Source organism: Ranitomeya variabilis, chromosome 3, assembly GCF_051348905.1.
Source record: "Ranitomeya variabilis isolate aRanVar5 chromosome 3, aRanVar5.hap1, whole genome shotgun sequence".
In the NCBI taxonomy this organism is placed as follows: domain Eukaryota; kingdom Metazoa; phylum Chordata; class Amphibia; order Anura; family Dendrobatidae; genus Ranitomeya; species Ranitomeya variabilis.
In genome coordinates this window covers 195,869,238-195,892,811 of record NC_135234.1, presented here as the reverse complement: position 1 = coordinate 195,892,811, position 23,574 = coordinate 195,869,238, and the positions used below count along the sequence as shown (strand labels likewise).

The 23,574-nt window shown below is 40.7% G+C and overlaps 1 protein-coding gene across 1 annotated transcript in view; it reads left to right on the top strand.

Annotated features, from left to right (window-relative positions):
* Positions 1-307: 307 nt before the first annotated feature.
* SYT6 (synaptotagmin 6) overlaps positions 308-23,574 on the top strand; it is an 827,254-nt gene continuing 803,987 nt past the window's right edge. Inside the window, exon 1 of the mRNA XM_077294958.1 lies at positions 308-698. Coding sequence (XP_077151073.1) covers positions 539-698 — 160 coding nt within the window. The 5' untranslated portion in view covers positions 308-538. The remainder of the gene's footprint in view (positions 699-23,574) is intronic.

Here is a 23,574-nt window from a genome sequence, read left to right as displayed (position 1 = left end):
ACAGTGTATCAGTAATTGCATAATATTTGTGTTCTATCTTGCTGTGCTGCCTTGTTATCTAACTGCCCAGCAGAAACCAACAATTGAAATCAGCTTGTTGAAAGATTTATAGGCATCGTCTGCCTACAGCTGGTCCACTTGAAGCCAGTAAAACACATCTGAGTTATTAAGAGGTTAACATCTCTTTGCTCTTCAGTTTCAGAAAAAAAAATGTAGCATTAGAGAATCAAACAATTTAATGTAGTAGGAGGATCTTGGTGTAGGAACCGCCTTAGCAGTAAATGAGATATCTGATCCCAGGCAATAAGACAATCAGACTCTCCGGGAACTTCAATGAAGGCTTCAATACCGAAATTCCCTGTGGATGTTGCTGCCACATAAGGCAGTATTTCAGGACCCTGACAGAGATACGTTTTCTTCCTCTGATATTATGAATTGTTGATTTTTTTTTTCACCTCCCCCCCCCCCACAATCTTTTGGTTGGTTTGGAAAAAAGAGAGAGAGAAAAGCCAGAGCAGAGAAGGATGCTGTGTGGGAAATGAATAAGGCAACAGGAGAAGATGCAAACTTGTGTCACAAGGCAATACACATCATCACAGATCTTTGCGAGAAGCAAGTGGCCGACTTGGGAGAGAAAACTTGCACAGAGTTTCGTTTACTGTTACCCTCGGATCAAACGCTACATATAACTGAGCCAGGTAATGGAGAATGCTTTTGTCATGTGTGTGTTGTAGGGTAGCACCATTATACAAGGCGAATAGTCATGAGTCATGAAGTTTATTTAGGTGCTACTAAACTATACTCACGATGGTTGGAGTAGCAGATAAATCTTTTTTTTCTTAAAGACGTAGCAGAAATTAAATTGACGTTTAACTCTTAGTGCACCCTGATGGGTTGAGCCAAATGATAAAACTCAAGCATTCTTCAATTGCTTCTGCTACATTTCTAGGTAAAAAAAAATTGTTTTTTTTATTGTGGTGTATAAGTACATGCACCATAATCATATAACGATCCATAGACTATGACTATTGCAGCCTAAAGAGATTTCAGCACCATGGACAGCGCACATGTCTGATTCATTTTCTCTTTAGTCTATGTAGCCCTTGAGGCAAGAATAACACTGAACCAACAGAAGTCAGAGCTAGCTGACCATACCAGATAACGTAATATTAAAGAGACAAGATCACATTGCCATGTCCCGTTCACAGCCGTCTTATCCATTCATTAATATATTCCACTACCCCATCATTTTCCAACACCCTGTTTTTTTTCATTCATGATAACACATCATTGTATCTAAAAGTCGCACATGTGAACACTCTTATCTAATAGGTTGTAAAGAGGTGATGTCTTCAAGTCACATGTATTGCACACTTTGTACGGGGTTAATATGGGAAGATGCACAGTACTTTGCATCTGCAGTTGTGCACAAGCAGTGTTTCAGCTTACATGGAAATTATGATATTGTCCAACCGATAGGTAACATCTCCTACTCCAGCTGTAATAGGATTCTGTACACCTTGTGCATGTTAGCAATCTATAAGGAAGTGGAACTAGAAAGTGAGTGACAGGACAAGGTCCAGGTTACATAACCTATGAAATAATAGTCTACATCCCATTTATCACTGCCATTAATTCAAATCACTCAGGCTGCAGAATGTAATAGTCCCAGCTACAGTCACACTTACTCTACACATATCTATCCTTCTATCTACAGTATTTATTTATAAAGAAACACAGCAGCACTCTATAGGAGCCAAGATATATGCAAGCACTGAAAGCATTGAATCTAAACTGTATTATTATTTAGTGAGATGGAATTACAAAAATGAAGGTTTTTAGCACATAATTCATGTGTGCCCATCAACCGCAGCAAGGTGACCTCCTTCTGATGGGTCCCTGTTCTACTGTACATACTGTACCTCTCTTGAGCTATTAGCTCAACATGCCTCTCCTGTGCCATGAGCCTACAATTCAATTAGGTAAGTAGAACTGATATACATCACCTGCTGGTCAGTGTGAGGAGTGCAGGGTCAGGCTGCTGGAGGCAGTCACACCTCCAATAGTAAAATATAAGGAAAAATCCTGACCAGCACCTCCTAGGTGTGAACAGGTGCCAGCTGCTATAGCTGCATTATATAGAAAAAGGAACCACAGCAGCACTCTATAGGAGCCAAAATATATGAAAACACTAAAAACACTGAATGCAAACTGTATTATTATTCAAGTAAGATGGACATACAAAAATGAAGGTTCTTAACACATAATGAGGTATTCACAGTAGAACAGGGACCCATCTATCTAGAAAAAAGCATGAGCAGCACCAGAAAGAATCTGGGCGCAAAGCCTACCTGGCAAAGACTAAGCTAACAACAACTGGGGGCAGCACACCAAGGAGATATGGGAAAAATCAGTGGTTTATTAGCCCATAATCGTGATGTTTCATTTCTAAAGTGTGAACCCTACACAAGCACTTTAGAACAGAAATGTCATCATTATGGCTAATAAACTACTGCTTTTGCCATATCTCTTTGGTGTGCTGCAACTGGTTGCTATCTATCTATCTATCTATCTATCTATCTCTATCCTTGTCTATTCATATCATGTCTATCTATCTATCTATTCATCTATCTACACTATCTATCTACACTATCTATCTATCTATCTATCTATCTATCTATCTATCAATCATCTATCTATCTATCTATCTATCTAGTATCTATCTATTTATCTATCCTTGTCTATTTATATCATGTCTACCTATCTATCCATCTACCTATCTACACTATCTAATCTATCTATACTATCTTTCTATCTATCTATCTATCTACTCTATCTATCTATCTATCTATCTATCTATCTATCTATCTATCTATCTATCTATCTATCTACACTATCTATCTATCTATCTATCTATCTATCTATCATCTATCTACCTATCTACACTATCTATCTATCTACACTATCTATCATCTATCTGTAGATCTATCTCATATCTGTCTAGTCATATCATGTCTATCTATTTATCCATCTATCTATCTATACTATCTATCATCTATCGATCTACACTATATATCTATTGTTTGATCTATCATCTATCTACACTATCTATCTAATCTATCTACATTATCTATCTACCTAGCTATCATCTATCTATCTATAGATCTATCTCATATCTGTCTAGTCATATCATGTCTATCTATTTATCCATCTATCTATCTACACTATCTATCTATCTATCTATCTATCTATCTATCTATCTATCTATCTATCTATCTATCTATCCATCTATCTATCCATCTATCTAATTTATCTACAGTTTTAATAATAATTGTATTTATAGTAATAATTTTATGTATATGGCACCAACATATTCCACAGCACTTTACAATTAGGCAAGGACTTGTGCAGATAATGTAGACATTACAAAGTAACACATATTTCACCAGTTCCAGGAGGAGGGTCCTACTAGCAAGCTTACAATCTAGTTTTCTATTTATCTGTACATTCTTTCAAATCTCCTGATTTCAGGAGTCCACTTTTTCATTGGTTGTGAAGATCATCTCCTCCAGTGTGTTTGTTGGTGAGCTGGTTATAATAGCCCCTCGCATACTTCAGGACATGTCACACCCTACAAGGACCAACATGTTATAATTGTGATTGGACTAAATTAGAGTCTAGAAACAGAGGCTGAGCTCCTATTAATGAAGCTGACTGTATTATAGGACACTACTCATGTTTTAAAATCTTCATTCTTCCAGTTCTCATTTACTAGTTGAGTGCTTGATTCTCTTAGATCGTTCATGCATACACATCGTCGAGGCTGGAGATTGACAATGGAGGCAGATTTGTCTGTTTTGTGTAAAGGAATATTACTGAGTTGTACATTCTCCTTTCATGATTGATAAGGCTCCATAGTACACACTGTGTTGTGAAATGACTTATAGAAACTGCATGGGATCTTGCCTGAGGACATCTCATTCCTACAATGCACCAGCCCACAATGTGCTCTGCTCCCTCGTTAGTACCTACAGTAACTCCACTTACTTTGACAATTTTGGATGAACCCATCCTTTTAAAGCTGTGTCAGTGTTAATACTGATTAAGTGTGTTTTGAATAGCTAGTAAAGCCCTTGTAGGTTTGGACCAAGTCAAAGCTGATGAGGTTCTTTATTATTTACTATGTATTTTATGTTTTAATCATTCAGATGGTCCATATGGCTCCAATAATAGGAAGACAATTGACTTGTTAGCAATATTTTTTCAGGGTTGTGACAGCATATTATATAATCCAGAAAAAAGAACCATAAAAACAAAAGTAATCTACAAACCCCATACAGGAGGACCCTAATACTGCAAGATGTTAACACTAAATGTTGTAACACAGATAATACAGTACAACACTAGGCTGCAGTAGTCAGTAATAAATATCTGGTTGTTATAGCAGGGAGATAAAAGCTAGAGAAGTTTGCATTGCATAGCTGACCACTTGTTGCTTTGAAACTTTATGTTCCAGTTCTCTTCATTTTAAACAAGTAAGGGCTTGTCATATGTCCCCTGCCAGCGATCATAAATACTTAATCATGATACGCCGTCGTCTTGTCATCATTACTCTAACTGAAACAGTTTCCTGTTTGTAAGCAAACAAAATCCATTACGCACACATGTAATTGTAGATATTACAATACAACACAATGGAGATATCCAAAAGAGAGCCAAAGACTTTATACCCAACTGGTACAGCATATTCTAAATGAGTGAGTTTAGTAACGAGACTGTCCAGCTAAAAAACACTATATAATTAAGAAGGGGTCAAACTTTTTCAGTATAGGAAGAACTTAATGACTTAATGACCTACTATAAGACAATATGGCATATGGGTGGCAATGCTGCAGGTTTTTTAAATGTCTCTGTACCCCAACAATAGTTGTATCTTTTGGACTTGCTCCACAGCTGTGTCCCCCATTATATATGACCCTACAACTTCTTCACTATGCACCATTTGTGCTATAACATATATTAGCTAACAGTGCCTAAATTAACGTTGAAGTAAAAATGGACCGGTCATATGGAGCACAAGCGACACAGTTCAGCTGGTATTCCAAAGTCTTCATTTAATATTTCCACAACGCGTTTCAACGCTTCAGGTGGCAGTTATCTGTTAACTGCCACCTGAAGAAGACGGAACTATTCAGTTGAAACACATTGTGGAAATATTAAATGAAGACTTTCTAATACCAGCTGTACTGTGTCGTTTGCGCTCCATATGACCGGTCCATTTTTACTTCATCCAGTCTTATCCTCTTCTGAGGCATCCGGCCGGAGCTGCAGCATGCTGTCTGCACTAAAATATTCCCATCACCAGTTTGGCGCTCCTGTGAAGCCGCCTATTCTGACTCTGTTCATAAATAAATGTTGAGTATTTCACTTGAAAAGGGTCAAGATTGGGACAATTAGAACAGAAGATTTTTTACTTCTGCATGGTTCAACATTCTATATAGACTGTATAAATATATGTACAAAGTGCAAATCGCAGAGGACAAATTGAAAGTTTGTATCTGTTCCTGCAGCTTTTTCCATACATTCAATGCCCCATTGAGACAAGCAGCCTTAGGCTGTGTTCTCACACTGATATTTTTCAAAGGTGAAATGTTTTATGGATGTTGGTAAATATTTTCCTCTTTGCAAGGATGTGATCATTGATTTTCCTAACTACTACTGAGCACCATCTTCTTTGTGTGCCCATACTCTACACTGGGATCAGATTACTCCACCAGTAAATGGAAGATATTGGTGTCCCCACTGAAATCCTCATGGAAGACACATTTCCAGAGTTTATTTCTACTATCTTTATATGTGCAATAACTTTCTAATATTTTGATCAGTCCTTCTATATTTAAATATTTTTAGTCCAAATGACCAATGATCCTGATATGAAGCATTTCCTTGGGAAATGCATGTTGGGGAACGTAGTTTTCCTGTGGCATCATAGACATTTTTGGGGGTCTCTCATTACTTGTTTAATTTGGGACTCCTAATATTATATGTAACTTACTGCTTTAAATATTTCATGCATCTAGATAAATATCTTTAATGCATCTGTTTATGCATCTAAATAAATATCTTTTGTACAGCTGATGAACTCAAGTGCTTTAGTTGCATTTATTTTTATTATTAATTTTACCAGGTTGCTAGCTGGTTTTCTTATTCCCCCTTTCTGTGTGTGAAATTATTAGTATTGATTTAAAAATGTATAATGCTTTATTATTTTTGGTCCCACATAATTATCTTATTGGCATTTGGCGTCTCTAATAAGCTTAAGAGACCTTCACATTTAGGTCTCAGTTGAATCATTGAATGTACAAAGTTTTTGCAAGACATTTTAGCAGTACAGCCCTCTTTACTTTTTTTTTTATTGGTTAGATATAAACTTGGGGAACTATTAGAGCTGATCTGTTTTGCGAATATATTGCATTATGGTTGGGCATATTGCGTAGTCCATGATAATAGGAAAGCAGAGCTGTGATGGTAATGTAACAGATCCAATAAGATATTGTAATTATAAAAACAATGGAAAACTAACCACATAGCTGAAAGGCTACTGAAAAAGTCACAAACATTTAGATTTTTTTTAATAATGTTTAACAATGTTAAGAATCAAAGTAAAGCTTTGTGCACACAATGGGAAACATTTGTCAAGACTGGCTTTTTTAGCTTCAATCTTGAAAAAAATCCAATTGATGAATGAATACCAAATATATTTGCCTCTTAATACATTTGGCACATCTTTCAGCTATCTAGGAAACTATACATGCATCAGCTGTAAGACGATTATTTTTAGAAAAGTGTCACAATTGGCACAATAGATAAAAAATACTATTTTTTTATTTTTTTCACATCAATGTTCATTGCTTTTTGTAATTATTTAAAAAAAAAACCCAGTAAGCTGAATACAGCTGATGAAATGAAAGACCTCAATGAGTTTACAGGTGCATTACATTCAGCTGTATCAGTTTGGAAGCACTGAACAGAATGTATGAATGCAAAGAGAAGAGAAGGAAAAATAAAACATTCCAATGAAAGATGTTTTTATAAGAGATAAATGATACTCTCATGGATACCATAACCAGAATGATTCTGAATGACAGGTAGAAAATCCAGACTGTGGGAATGAGCTAGACCCAACTGTGTAGAAATTTTACAGGTATTTGCTGTATTTATTTTTTGTTACACCTAATCTAGTCAGTTCAAGTCTAAAGGTACCTTCACACTGAACAACTTTCCAACGAGAACGACAACGATCCGTGACGTTGCAGCATCCTGGATAGCGATATCGTTGTGTTTGACACGCAGCAGCGATCTGGATCCCGCTGTGATATCGTTGGTCGGAGCTAGAAAGCCAGCACCTTATTTTGTCATTAGGTCGGTGTGTATCGTTGTGTTTGACAGCAAAAACAACGATGCCTGCAATGTTTTACAATGGTAACCAGGGTAAATATCGGGTTACTAAGCACAGGGCCGTGCTTAGTAACCCGATATTTACCCTGGTTACCATTGTAAAAGTAAAAAAAAAACACTACATACTCACCTTCTGATGTCTGTCATGTCCCCCGCCGGCGGCTTCATTCAGTGCAGGGAAGCCGCCGGCGGGGGACATGACAGACATCAGAAGGTGAGTATGTAGTGTTTTTTTTTTACTTTTACAATGGTAACCAGGGTAAATGGTAAATGTACTTAGTAACCCGATGTTTACCCTGGTTACCCGGGTGCTGCAGGGGGACTTCGGCATCGTTGAAGACAGTTTCAACGATGCCGAAGTCGTTCCCCTGATCGTTGGTCGCTGGAGAGAGCTGTCTGTGTGACAGCTCCCCAGCGACCTAAACAGCGACGCTGCAGCGATCGGCTCGTTGTCTATATCGCTGCAGCGTCGCTGAGTGTGACGGTACCCTTAAGGCGTTGGTCATAAGTGTCAAACCTAAAGAATGGGCATAGTTTTCCTTCCATTGTTGTATTTTTAGGTGGTCAACCTCTCCATTTAAGTGGGATTCAGTAGTTTGGTGGCTTTAAATAAAACAGGTAATTAGTGTAACGAAGCAATGTTTGTGGCAGCCTGGCAGTTCTTGATAGAACTTCCACAGAAAAACTTTCCACCAGCTACTCTGCTTAGTAGGTCCCAATGAATTTCTGGCATTCACCTAATAACCACTGTAGAGGGATATGTGCCTAATGGCCACTGTATTGCATCTTTGGAGTGGTTCTTGGCTGGTGGAGTGAGCTAGCAGAGGAGGATCATATAAGCCAGATCAAAACCACAGAAGACTGTGATAGACCAATACAGGAGACATTGTTATAGTTAGGAGATAGCTAAGCTCAAAACTAGGAAGACGGAATGAAAGGTAATATTTTCAGGCAGAGAAAGGATCACATCATCCCAGGTTTAGCAAATAGTATATAACACCCAGGATCAGGTAGCAGAGATATAAAGTCTTAGCCAGGGTTCGGATGAACCTATAACTGGTAGCTGAGATAGACTGTTAAGGGTTTGAATGGAGAAGAGCTCCTACACATCTGATAAACAGCTCTCCACAGCTAAATACAGATTAACTGGCTGGAAGGAACACAATTCCCAGGTATACTAAAGGTTAGTTGAGACACCGTTGTTTTGCCCAGTGGCATCTGCAGTCTTAGTCTGGCACTGCTTAGCGGCAGAGGTAGTAGTGGCTTGTTCAGACTTAAGTAGGTGGTTTTTAGATGTGTTATATTCTTTGATGAAGATAACATAGTTTGACATCTCAAACTGTAAGATATATATCGTAGTTTTAATATCTTCCCATGGAATAATTTTTGAGCAAGTCAAACAGACGTGACTGAGGGAACCAAAGAAATGTTGCATCATAGATCAAAGGTGCATTTTTGGCTTTCTTTTAAATTACCAGAATTTTGTACCAGCATTTCAGCAATTCACATGCATTTCTTGTATTATTGTGCATCTGGAAAATCTATGGAAGTTTTCAAACATGTTTTAATGTCAACATCAGAAAACTGTATACCTAGCTTGCTGTCTCAGTCCCTCACAAAAAACAATTTAATCATTGCATCCTGTAAGAAAAAATTAGGATAAATGTTAGAAATTGAACTTACTGTAGCATGGGAGGAGGATTACAGTTTCTACAACCAGTTAAGATCTCTTTAGGGCTGTGTTGTAATCATAAGAATGCCCTTCAAGTAAGGCAGTATGTGTAAGAAAAACTAGTTCCATCAGTTTCCCCAATGGGGGCTACAAATGCTTTGTGAAGTCCTGTTTCAGAGGTCCCTAGTTAGTTGATTGAAGTAGGGAGCAGTTTGGACCAAGTATCAATCCTTTGCAATAATACCACTTGTGCAAAATTGACACTAGAAAAGTTATATAAATGGAAAGATATATTTCCCCTAATGATTATGGTGGACATTCAACATATTAGCTGAGAAAAAGTTTCAATGTATAAGTCAAAGGTATAACCACAACATATGCAGTGATGTGTCATATACAGTAAAGTATGTAAATAAAAAGAACATACATGTTGGTAAATCTTTTAGAACGGTTAGTGAAAGAAAAACTTACTTTGGCCAAATTTACATTAAGCATAAAAACACATTTTACCTGCCCATTAAAAACTTTGGACACATGCAACATTTACACCATTGGCATTTGCCACAATATTGAACACATAGGCAAGATATATAGGGCGTAAATAGCCTAACAAACATCTTACGTGAATTTGTGATTAAGTTAGCCAAAATTGTAAATGACAGTGATTTAAACAAAGAATTGATTATTTTGGGAGCCGAGGAACTCAACGAAAAACTTTGGTAAGGAAATACCATGTCCCCATTTTGCTCATCTTTCCCTCTCAGCAGATCATCATCGTCAACATATACTAATATATTCTTTGTAACAATTTTCTTTTTATCTAAACTAATACTTGCCACCACAATTAGTTGGGTATGTCACCCATACCCATTGTTATAGTAAAACAATAGTTTTTCTAGAGAATGGCCTCAACAAACTGATTTAGCATTAAAATGTGCCGCCCAAAATATTTAGGTTTGTGCCACATTGATGTGCACTGTGCATCTCTAAAGATTCCATTCTAATACACTCTATTCATTATGGGGCAATATCATAAAATTTGTCAAAGAAATGGAGTTGGAAATGGCACATGCACAATCTTGTAAATTAAATATTCTCCCATAATTAAATTGCTTTAGTTAGTAAGACAACATGAAAATTAGCTTTCATTCACATGCTATGATAACTTTCCAATTAGCTTGGCCACTAGAACCTGCCCATTAAGCTCTGTCATTACATTCCAGGAGAAGAGTTAACTCCTCCCAACATCCCATCATCTCCCTACGACCAGATGATTTTTATACAGCAATTAGCTGCTTACTTATCTCCCCCTCCCTGTCAGGTCCAGGGCTGTTATAAGTACCATCAAATCAACAGCCCTTGACCCCCACCATTGGAAACTTAGAGAGAAATTCTAATCACAGCTCTCACTTTCCTGATTCATGTGTTTTTTCAAAGGCCCTGTTATCAGATAATTTACCCTCTTTCCGACGTTGGGTGTAAATTTATGCCAACGTCGGACTCCCTCCCTTTGATGTGGGCTCTGGCGATGAGCCCACATCTTTCCCTGGACATGTCAGCTGTTTTGAATAGCTGAGATGTGCCTGGAATAGCTGTGGGTGGAATCACGATCCACCCATGGCTATTAACCTCTTAAATGCCGCTGGCAAATGCTGACAATGGCATTTAACTCGCGCTTCCGGCCATCAGGCCAGAAATCCGCTCACTAGTGATCACAGGTCACTGGTTCGTAGGCATGACAACCAGAGGTCTCCTGGAGACCTCTATGTTTGTCACTGCCGGATTGCTATGAGCTCCATCTGGTGGTTGTCGCTCATAACAAGTGAGTAAATCTACTACACAGAGGCGATCTGATCATTGCCTCTATGTAGCAGAGATGATTGGGTTGTGGTAGCTTTTAGTCTCCCATGGAAACTATTGAAGCATGCCCAAATTAAAAAATATATATTTTTAAAAAATATAAAAAAAATAAAAACATAAAAGTTCAACTCACTTCCCTTTTTCCCCATTCAAAAAAAAAAAATAGAAAAAATCAAACATGCACATATTTGCTATTACCACATTCAGAATCGCCTGGTCTATAAGTAAAAAAATTCACCTGATCGCTAAACAGTGTGGAGAGAAAAAAACACTAGAATTATGTTTTTTGTTCACGGTGACATTGCATTAAAATGTAATTACGAGCGAGCAAAAGATCATATCTGCACCAAAATGGTACAATTAAAAACATCAGCTTGGCATGCAAAATTAAGCCCTCACCCAACCCGAGATCACGAAAAATGGAGACACAACGGGTATCGGAAAATGGCGCCATTTTTTTTTAATAGACATGTTTGGTGTCTATAAACTCATAATGACCTGGAGAATCATAATGACAGGTCAGTTTTAGCATTTATTGAGCCTAGTAAAAAGCCGAAAAGCAAAAACAAGTGTGGTATTGCACTTTTTTGCAATTTCACCGCACTTGGAATTTTTTTCCCATTTTGTAGTGCATGACATTGTAAAACCAATGGTGTATTTCAAATGTACAACTCGACCCACAAAAAACAAGCCTTCACATGGCCATTTTGACCAGAAAATAAAAAAGTTATGGCTCTGGGAAGAAGGGGAACAAAAAATGAAAATGCAAAACGAAAAATACCTCTGGTCGTTAACCCCTTAAGCCCCGAGGGTGGTTTGCACGTTAATGACCAGGCCAATTTTTACAATTCTGACCACTGTCCCTTTATGAGGTTATAACTCTGGAACGCTTCAACGGATCTTGGCGATTCTGACATTGTTTTCTCGTGACATATTGTACTTCATGTTAGTGGTAAAATTTCTTCGATATAATTTGCGTTTATTTGTGAAAAAAATGAATATTTGGTGAAAATTTTGAAAATTTCGCAATTTTCCAACTTTGAATTTTTATGCCCTTAAATCACAGACATATGTCACACAAAATACTTAATAAATAACATTTCCCACATGTCTACTTTACATCAGCACAATTTTGGAACCAAAATTTTTTTTTGTGACGGAGTTATAAGGGTTAAAAGTTGACCAGCAATTTCTCATTTTTACAACACCATTTTTTTTTAGGGACCACATCTCATTTGAAGTCATTTTGACGGGTCTATATGATAGAAAATACCCAAGTGTGACACCATTCTAAAAACTGCACCCATCAAGGTACTCAAAACCACTTTCAAGAAGTTTATTAACCCTTCAGGTGTTTCACAGGAATTTTTGGAATGTTTAAATAAAATTGAACATTTAACTTTTTTTCACACAAAATTTATTTCAGCTCCAATTTGTTTTATTTTACCAAGGGTAACAGGAGAAAATAGACCCCAAAAGTTGTTGTACAATTTGTCCTGAGTACGCTGATACCCCATATGTGGGGGTAAACCACAGTTTGGGCGCATGGCAGAGCTTGGAAGCAAAGGAGCGCCATTTGACTTTTCAATGCAAAATTGACTGGAATTGAGATGGGACGCCATGTTGCGTTTGGAGAGCCCCTAATGTGCCTAAACATTGAAACCCCCCACGAGTGACACCATTTTGGAAAGTAGACCCCTTAAGGAACTTATCTAGATGTGTGTTGAGCACTTTGACCCAACAAGTGCTTCACAGAAGTTTATAATGCAGAGCCGTAAAAATAAAAAATCATATTTTTTCACAAAAATGATCTTTTCACCCCCATTTTTTTATTTCCCCAAGGGTAAGAGAAGAATTTAGACCACAAAAGTTGTTGTGCAATTTGTCCTGAGTACGACGATACCCCATATGTGGGTGTAAACCATTGTTTGGGCGCATAGCAGAGCTCAGAAGGGAAGAAGCGCTATTTTACTTTTCAATGCAAAATTGACTGGAATTAAGATGGGATGCCATGTTGCGTTTGGAGAGCCCCTGATGTGCCTAAACATTAAACCCCCCCACAAGTGACAACATTTTGGAAAGTAGACCCCCTAAGGAACTTATCTAGATGTGTTTTGAGAGCTTTGAACCCCCAAGTGTTTTACTACAGTTTATAATGCAGAGCCGTGAAAATAAAAATTATTATTTTTTTTCACAAAAATGATTTTTTAGCCCCCAGTTTTGTATTTTCACAAGGGTATCAGGATAAATTGGACCCCAAAAGTTGTTGTCCAATTTGTCTGGAGTACGCTGATACCCCATTTGTGGGGGGGGACCACTGTTTGGGCGCATGACAGAGCTCGGAAGGGAAGGAGCGCCATTTGGAATGCAGACTTAATTGGATTGGTCTGCAGGCGTCACGTTGCATTTGCAGAGCCCCTGATGTACCCAAACAGTACAAACCCCCCACAAGTGACCCCATATTGGAAACTAGACCCCCAAAGGAACTTATCTAGATGTGTTGTGAGAACTTTGAACCCCCAAGTGTTTCACTACAGTTTATAACGCAGAGCCGTGAAAATAATTTTTTTTTCACAAAAATGAAATTTAGCCCCCAGTTTTGTATTTTCACAAGGGTATCAGGATAAATTGGACCCTAAAAGTTGTTGTCCAATTTGTCCTGAGTACGCTGATACCCCCTATGTGGGGGGGAACCACTGTTTGGGCGCATGACAGAGCTCGGAAGGGAAGGAGCGCCATTTGGAATGCAGACTTAAATGGATTGGTCTGCAGGCATCATGTTGCATTTGCAGAGCCCCTGATGTACCCAAACAGTACAAATCCCCCACAAGTGACCCCATATTGGAAACTAGACCCCCCAAGGAACTTATCTAGATGTGTTGTGAGAACTTTGAACCCCCAAGTGTTTCACTACAGTTTATAACGCAGAGCCGTGAAAATAAAAATTATTTTTTTTTTTCACAAAAATGATTTTTTAGCCCCCAGTTTTGTATTTTCACAAGGGTATCAGGATAAATTGGACCCTAAAAGTTGTTGTCCAATTTGTCCTGAGTACGCTGATACCCCCTATGTGGGGGGGAACCACTGTTTGGGCGCATGACAGAGCTCGGAAGGGAAGGAGCGCCATTTGGAATGCAGACTTAAATGGATTGGTCTGCAGTCGTCACGTTGCATTTGCAGAGCCCCTGATGTACCCAAACAGTACAAACCCCCCACAAGTGACCCCATATTGGAAACTAGACCTCCCAAGGAACTTATCTAGATGTGTTGTGAGAACTTTGAACCCCCAAGTGTTTCACTACAGTTTACAACGCAGAGCCGTGAAAATAAAACATATTTTTTTTCCCACAAAATTGATTTTTAGCCCCCCAAATTTTTATTTTCCCAAGGATAAGAAGAGAACTTGGACCCCAGAAGTTGTTGTTCAATTTGTCCCTAGTACGCTGATACCCCATATGTTGGGGTAAACCCCTTTTTGGACGCACGGGAGAGCTCGGAAGGGAAGGAGCACTGTTTTACTTTTTCAATGCAGAATTGGCTGGAATTGAGATTGGACGCCATGTCGCATTTGGAGAGCCCCTGATGAGCCTGAACAGTGGAAACTCCCCAATTCTACCTGAAACCCTACCCCTAACCTCACCCCTAACCGTTTACTGAACATTTTCTGACAGTCATAAGTGCCACGTATATAAGTGCCACGTATTTAAGAGCCACGTATTTAAGTGCCACGTATTTAAGTGCCACGTATTTAAGTGCCACGTATTTCAGTGCCACGATATTTCAGTGCCACGTATTTCAGTGCCACGTATTTCAGTGCCACGTATTTCAGGCACTGAAAAATACGTGGCACGTAAATACTTCAGTGCCACGATATTTCAGTGCCACGATATTTCAGTGCCACAATATTTCAGTGCCACGTATTTCAGGCACTGAAAAATACGTGGCACGTAAATACGTGGCACGTAAATACGTGACACGTAAATACGTGGCACTGAAATACGTGGCACTTAAATACGTGGCACTTATATACGTGGCCACTGAAATATCGTGGCACTTATATACGTATATACGTATATAAACGTATATTTCAGTGCCACGTATTTCAGTGCCACGTATTTCAGGTTAGGGGTAGGGTTAGGGGTAGGGTTAGGGTTTTTTGTTTTTTTCTTGTTTTCTTGTGTTTTTCTATAAAAACGCATGCGTTTTACCGCGTTTACATGCATTTTTTCACACATGCGGTTTTTTTAAAAAACGCATGCAGATAAAAACGCAAGTGTGAAACCAGACTAAAAGACGTTTTTTGTTGTGAATTTGCTTTTTGCTCCCTCTAGTGGTTACTAGTTTTTTGACTCTGGTTTTTCTGTCATTCCTTTTATCCGCACCTGGGTCGTTAGTTAGGGGTGTTGCTATATAAGCTCCCTAGACCTTCAGTTCAATGCCTGGCAACGTAGTTATCAGAGCTAGTCTGCTGTGCTCTTGTCTACTGATCCTGGTTCCAGTTATATCAGCTAAGTCTGCCTTTTGCTTTTTGCTATTTGTTTTGGTTTTGTATTTTTGTCCAGCTTGTTCCAAATCTATATCCTGACCTTTGCTGGAAGCTCTAGGGGGCTGGTGTTCTCCCCCCGGACCGTTAGACGGTTCGGGGGTTCTTGAATTTCCAGTGTGGATTTTGATAGGGTTTTTGTTGACCATATAAGTTACCTTTTTTTATTCTGCTATCAGTAAGCGGGCCTCTCTGTGCTAAACCTGGTTCATTTCTGTGTTTGTCATTTCCTCTTACCTCACCGTTATTATTTGTGGGGGGCTTCTATCCAGCTTTGGGGTCCCCTTCTCTGGAGGCAAGAAAGGTCTTTTGTTTTCCTCTACTAGGGGTAGCTAGATTCTCCGGCTGGAGCGTGTCATCTAGAATCAACGTAGGAATGATCCCCGGCTACTTCTAGTGTTGGCGTTAGGAGTAGATATATGGTCAACCCAGTTACCACTGCCCTATGAGCTGGATTTTTGTATTCTGCAGACTTCCACGTACCTCTGAGACCCTCGCCATTGGGGTCATAACAGTTTGCCAGGCCAGTATTAAATGTTTAATGCGTTGCAGAAGAGGGATTATAAGAAAGAAGATTCTGAGTTTTTTTTTTTTTTTTTTTCTTTCTTCTTCCCCTTTACCTCAGAGTGGCTATGCTTGCTGCAGACATGAATGTCCAGACCTTGATTACAAGTGTGGACCAGCTGGCTACTCGTGTGCAGGGCATACAAGACTATGTTATCAGAAATCCTAGGTCAGAACCTAAAATACCGATTCCTGAACTGTTTTCCGGAGACAGGTTTAAGTTTAGGAATTTTGTGAATAATTGTAAATTGTTTTTGTCCCTGAGACCCTGTTCATCTGGAGACTCTGCTCAGCAAGTAAAAATAGTTATTTCGTTCTTACGGGGCGACCCTCAGGATTGGGCTTTTTCGCTGGCGCCAGGAGATCCGGCATTGGCTGATATTGATGCGTTTTTTCTGGCGCTCGGTTTACTTTATGAGGAACCCAATCTTGAGATTCAGGCAGAAAAGGCCTTGCTGGCTATGTCTCAGGGGCAGGACGAGGCTGAAGTGTATTGCCAAAAATTTCGGAAATGGTCCGTGCTGACACATTGGAACGAGTGTGCACTGGCCGCTAATTTTAGAAATGGCCTATCTGAAGCCATTAAGAATGTTATGGTGGGTTTTCCCATTCCCACAGGTCTCAATGATACTATGGCACTGGCTATTCAAATTGACCGGCGGTTGCGGGAGCGCAAAACCGCAAATTCCCTCATGGTGTTGTCTGAACAGACACCTAATTCGGTGCAATGTGATAGAAAAACCGCAAATTCCCTCATGGTGTTGTCTGAACAGACACCTGATTTAATGCAATGTGATAGAATTCTGACTAGAAATGAGCGGAAAATTCATAGACGCCGGAATGGCTTGTGCTACTACTGTGGTGATTCTACACATGTTATCTCAGCATGCTCTAAACGTATAGCTAAGGTTGTTAGTCCTGTCACCGTTGGTAATTTGCAACCTAAATTTATTCTGTCTGTAACTTTGATTTGCTCACTGTCGTCTTATCCTGTCATGGCGTTTGTAGATTCAGGTGCTGCCCTGAGTCTCATGGATCTCTCATTTGCTAAGCGCTGTGGTTTTACTCTTGAACCATTAGAAAATCCTATTCCTCTTAGGGGTATTGATGCTACGCCATTGGCAGCAAATAAACCGCAGTATTGGACACAGGTTATCATGTGCATGACTCCTGAACACCGCGAGGTGATACGTTTCCTGGTTTTACATAAAATGCATGATTTGGTTGTTTTAGGGCTGCCATGGTTACAGACCCATAATCCAGTCCTGGACTGGAAGGCTATGTCAGTCTCAAGTTGGGGCTGTCGTGGTATTCATGGGGATTCCCTGCCTGTGTCTATTGCTTCTTCTACGCCTTCGGAAGTTCCGGAGTATTTGTCTGATTATCAGGATGTCTTCAGTGAGTCTGAGTCCAGTGCACTGCCTCCTCATAGGGACTGTGACTGTGCTATAGATTTGATCCCAGGCAGTAAGTTTCCTAAGGGAAGACTGTTTAATCTGTCGGTACCTGAACATACCGCTATGCGTTCATATATCAGGGAGTCTCTGGAGAAAGGACATATTCATCCGTCTTCTTCCCCCCTTGGTGCGGGATTCTTTTTTGTGGCAAAAAAGGACGGATCTTTGAGACCTTGTATTGATTATCGGCTTTTAAATAAGATCACTGTCAAATTTCAGTATCCTTTACCGCTGTTGTCTGACTTGTTTGCCCGGATTAAAGGTGCCAAGTGGTTCACCAAGATAGACCTTCGTGGTGCGTACAACCTTGTGCGCATTAAGCAAGGTGATGAATGGAAAACCGCATTCAATACGCCCGAAGGTCATTTTGAGTACTTGGTGATGCCTTTTGGGCTCTCCAATGCGCCTTCAGTTTTTCAGTCCTTTATGCATGACATTTTCCGGAAGTATCTGGATAAATTTTTGATTGTTTATCTGGATGATATTTTGGTTTTTTCTGATGATTGGGATTCGCATGTGGAGCAGGTCAGGTTGGTCTTTAAAATTTTGCGTGAAAATTCTTTGTTTGTCAAGGGCTCAAAGTGTCTCTTTGGTGTACAGAAGGTTCCCTTTTTGGGGTTCATTTTTTCCCCTTCTGCTGTGGAGATGGACCCAGTCAAGGTCCGAGCTATTCTTGATTGGACTCAGCCCTCGTCGGTTAAGAGTCTTCAGAAGTTCTTGGGTTTCGCTAACTTCTACCGTCGTTTTATCGCTAATTTTTCTAGCATTGTGAAACCGTTGACGGATATGACCAAGAAGGGCTCCGATGTAGCTAACTGGGCTCCTGCTGCCGTGGAGGCTTTCCAGGAGTTGAAGCGCCAGTTTACTTCGGCGCCTGTTTTGTGCCAGCCCGATGTCTCACTTCCCTTTCAGGTTGAGGTGGATGCTTCAGAGATTGGAGCAGGGGCCGTTTTGTCGCAGAGAGGCCCTGGTTGCTCTGTTATGAAACCTTGTGCCTTTTTCTCCAGGAAGTTTTCGCCTGCCGAGCGAAATTATGATGTGGGCAATCGGGAGTTGTTGGCCATGAAATGGGCATTTGAGGAGTGGCGTCATTGGCTCGAGGGTGCTAAGCATCGTGTGGTGGTCTTGACTGATCACAAAAATCTGATGTATCTCGAGTCTGCTAAACGCCTTAATCCGAGACAGGCCCGCTGGTCATTGTTTTTCTCCCGCTTTGATTTTGTTGTCTCGTATTTACCAGGTTCAAAGAATGTGAAGGCCGATGCTCTTTCTAGGAGCTTTGTGCCTGATGCTCCTGGAGTCGCTGATCCTGTTGGTATTCTTAAAGATGGAGTTATCTTGTCAGCTATTTCTCCGGATCTGCGACGTGTGTTGCAGAGATTTCAGGCTGATAGGCCTGAGTCTTGTCCACCTGACAGACTGTTTGTCCCGGATAAATGGACCAGCAGAGTCATTTCCGAGGTTCATTCCTCGGTGTTGGCAGGTCACCCGGGAATTTTTGGCACCAGAGATCTGGTGGCCAGGTCCTTTTGGTGGCCTTCCTTGTCAAGGGATGTGCGGTCATTTGTGCAGTCCTGTGGGACTTGTGCTCGAGCTAAGCCTTGCTGTTCTCGTGCCAGCGGTTTGCTCTTGCCCTTGCCTGTCCCGAAGAGACCTTGGACACATATCTCCATGGATTTCATTTCTGATCTTCCGCTATCTCAGGGCATGTCCGTTATCTGGGTGATATGTGATCGCTTCTCCAAGATGGTCCATTTGTTTCCTTTGCCTAAGCTGCCTTCCTCTTCCGATCTGGTTCCTGTGTTTTTCCAGAACGTGGTTCGTTTGCACGGCATCCCTGAGAATATTGTGTCAGACAGAGGATCCCAGTTCGTTTCTAGGTTCTGGCGATCCTTTTGTAGTAGGATGGGCATTGATTTGTCGTTTTCGTCTGCTTTCCATCCTCAGACTAATGGACAGACGGAGCGAACCAATCAGACTTTGGAGGCTTATTTGAGGTGTTTTGTCTCTGCTGATCAGGACGATTGGGTGACATTCTTGCCGTTGGCTGAGTTTGCCCTTAATAATCGGGCTAGTTCCGCCACCTTGGTTTCGCCTTTTTTCTGCAACTCTGGTTTCCATCCTCGCTTTTCTTCGGGTCATGTGGAGCCATCTGACTGTCCTGGGGTGGATTCTGTGGTAGATAGGTTGCAGCGGATCTGGAATCATGTGGTGGACAACTTGAAGTTGTCACAGGAGAGGGCTCAGCGCTTTGCCAACCGCCGCCGCGGTGTGGGTCCCCGACTACGCGTTGGGGATTTGGTATGGCTTTCTTCCCGCTTTGTTCCTATGAAGGTCTCCTCTCCCAAATTTAAACCTCGTTTTATTGGGCCTTACAAGATATTGGAAATCCTTAATCCTGTATCTTTTCGTCTGGATCTTCCTGTGTCGTTTGCTATTCACAATGTATTTCATAGGTCCTTGTTGCGGCGGTACATTGTGCCTGTAGTTCCTTCTGCTGAGCCTCCTGCTCCGGTGTTGGTTGAGGGCGAGTTGGAGTACGTGGTGGAGAAGATCTTGGATTCTCGCCTCTCCAGGCGGAGGCTTCAGTACCTGGTCAAGTGGAAGGGCTATGGTCAGGAGGATAATTCCTGGGTGGTCGCCTCTGATGTTCATGCGGCCGATTTAGTTCGTGCCTTTCATGCCGCTCATCCTGATCGCCCTGGTGGTCGTGGTGAGGGTTCGGTGACCCCTCACTAAGGGGGGGGTACTGTTGTGAATTTGCTTTTTGCTCCCTCTAGTGGTTACTAGTTTTTTGACTCTGGTTTTTCTGTCATTCCTTTTATCCGCACCTGGGTCGTTAGTTAGGGGTGTTGCTATATAAGCTCCCTAGACCTTCAGTTCAATGCCTGGCAACGTAGTTATCAGAGCTAGTCTGCTGTGCTCTTGTCTACTGATCCTGGTTCCAGTTATATCAGCTAAGTCTGCCTTTTGCTTTTTGCTATTTGTTTTGGTTTTGTATTTTTGTCCAGCTTGTTCCAAATCTATATCCTGACCTTTGCTGGAAGCTCTAGGGGGCTGGTGTTCTCCCCCCGGACCGTTAGACGGTTCGGGGGTTCTTGAATTTCCAGTGTGGATTTTGATAGGGTTTTTGTTGACCATATAAGTTACCTTTCTTTATTCTGCTATCAGTAAGCGGGCCTCTCTGTGCTAAACCTGGTTCATTTCTGTGTTTGTCATTTCCTCTTACCTCACCGTTATTATTTGTGGGGGGCTTCTATCCAGCTTTGGGGTCCCCTTCTCTGGAGGCAAGAAAGGTCTTTTGTTTTCCTCTACTAGGGGTAGCTAGATTCTCCGGCTGGAGCGTGTCATCTAGAATCAACGTAGGAATGATCCCCGGCTACTTCTAGTGTTGGCGTTAGGAGTAGATATATGGTCAACCCAGTTACCACTGCCCTATGAGCTGGATTTTTGTATTCTGCAGACTTCCACGTACCTCTGAGACCCTCGCCATTGGGGTCATAACAGTTTTTATAGCAAAAAAGTTTTTGCGTCTCCACATTTTGAGACCTATAATTTTTCCACATTTTGGTCCACAGAGTCATGTGAGGTCTTGTTTTTTGCGGGACGAGTTGACGTTTTTATTGGTAACATTTTCGGACACGTGACCATTTTTTATCACTTTTTATTCCGATTTTTGTGAGGCAGAATAACCAAAAACCAGCTATTCATGAATTTCTTTTGGGAGAGGCGTTTATACCGTTCTGCGCTTGGTAAAATTGATAAAGCAGTTTTATTCGTCGGGTCAGTACGATTACAGCGATACCTCATTTATATCATTTTTTTATGTTTTGACGCTTTTATACGATAAAAACTATTTTATAGAAAAAATAATTATTTTGGCATCGCTTTATTCTGAGGACTATAACTTTTTTATTTTTTTGCTGATGATGCTGTATGGCGGCTCATTTTTTGCGGGACAAGATGACGTTTTCAGCGGTAACATAGTTATTTATATCTGTCTTTTTGATCGCGTGTTATTCCACTTTTTGTTCGGCGGTATGGTAATAAAGCGTTGTTATTTGCCTCGTTTTTTTTTTTTTTTTCTTACGGTGTTTACTGAAGGGGTTAAATAGTGGGCCAGTTTTATAGGTTGGGTCGTTACGGACGCGGCGATACTAAATATGTGTACTTTTATTGTTTTTGTTTGTTTTTTTTAGATAAAGAAATGTATTTATGGGAATAATATATATTTTTTTATTATTATTTATTTAGGAATTTTTTTTTATTTTTTTTTACACATGTGGAAATTTTTTTTTTTACTTTTTTACTTTGTCCCAGGGGGGGACATCACAGATCGCAGATCTGATAGTGTGCACAGCACTCTATCAGATCCGCGATCATACTTTCATCGGAGCAGGCTGCAGCTTTCATCTGCAGCCTGCTCCGACCCGGAAGTGCTCCCTGCAGGACCCGGATACAGCCCCTCGGCCATTTTGGATCCGGGGCCTGCAGGGAGAAGACGTTCGGTACGAGGTGAGTACATCACCTTGTACCGATCGTCTCAGGGAAGCACGCAGGGAGCCCCCTCCCTGCGCGATGCTTCCCTGTACCGCCGGTACACTGCGATCATGTTTGATCGCGGTATGCCGGGGGTTAATGTGCCGGAGGCGGTCCGTGACCGCTCCTGGCACATAGTGCCGGATGTCAGCTGCGATATGCAGCCGACACCCGGCCGCGATCGGCCGCGCTCCCCCCGTGAGCGCGGCCGATCGCGTATGACGTACTATCCCATCACCGGGAATTAAGGCCCACCCCACCTCGACGGTATAGTACGTCATACGGGCTTAAGGGGTTAAAGGGAACCTGTCACCTGAATTTGGCGGGACCAGTTTTGGGTCATATGGGCGGGGTTTTTGGGTGTTTGATTCACCCTTTCCTTACCTGCTGGCTGCATGCTGGCCGCAATATTGGATTGAAGTTCATTCTCTGTCCTCCGGAGTACATGCCTGCACAAGGCAAGATTGCAGAGCAGATCAGCAATGTTGGTTGATCTATATCTCATAAGCTTCTTTAATTTATTCACAACTTAAAAAGCTGAGAATATTCTTACCACCCATAACATTGCCCTGTGTTCCCCATTTGTCAGCACTATGGATACTGCTCATATTGTTTTCTTCATATTTTAAATAATATTAGTGTAGATTAATGCATAATTCATCATGAAGCTGATGTGAAGAATATATCAGAGTATTAATACCTTATGATATTGTAAATTTGTGAGTCATTACAATGAAGAAGAAAAGTTATTTCACTAACTAATTGTAAAAAATCTTCTTCCATTTATATAGTTTTAGGTCAATGAAAGGGTTCAGGGAACAGAACAGGCAATGGTCATAACGCAGAAGGGAGCACTTTGCCAGGCTTAGTTGCATGAAGATATCAGTAATATTTGATTGATATTTAATAAAATACAATGAAAACAACCCAAACAGATGTATTTGCAAAAAAAATTGCTTAGGTCATTTTTACCATTAACCCCTTTACCCCCAAGGGTGGTTTGCACGTTAAAGGGACTCTGTCACCTGAATTTGGAGGGAACAATTTTCAGCCATAGGGGCGGGGTTTTCGGGTGTTTGATTCACCCTTTCCTTACCCACTGGCTGCATGCTGGCTGCAATATTGGATTGAAGTTCATTCTCTGTCCTCCATAGTACACGCCTGCGTAAGGCAAGATTGCCTACGGAGGACAGAGAATGAAATTCAATCCAATATTGCAGCCAGCGGATAAGGAAAGGGTGAATCAAACACCTGAAAACCCCGCCCCTATGGCTGAAAATTGTTCCCTCCAAATTCAGGTGACAGAGTCCCTTTAATGACAGGGTCAATTTTTACAATTCTGACCACTGTCCCTTTATGAGGTTATAACTCTGGAACGCTTCAACGGATCCTGGAGATTCTGACACTCTTTTCTCTAGACATACGGTATTTCATGATAGTAGTAAAATTTATTTGATATTACCTGTGCTTATTTGTGAAAA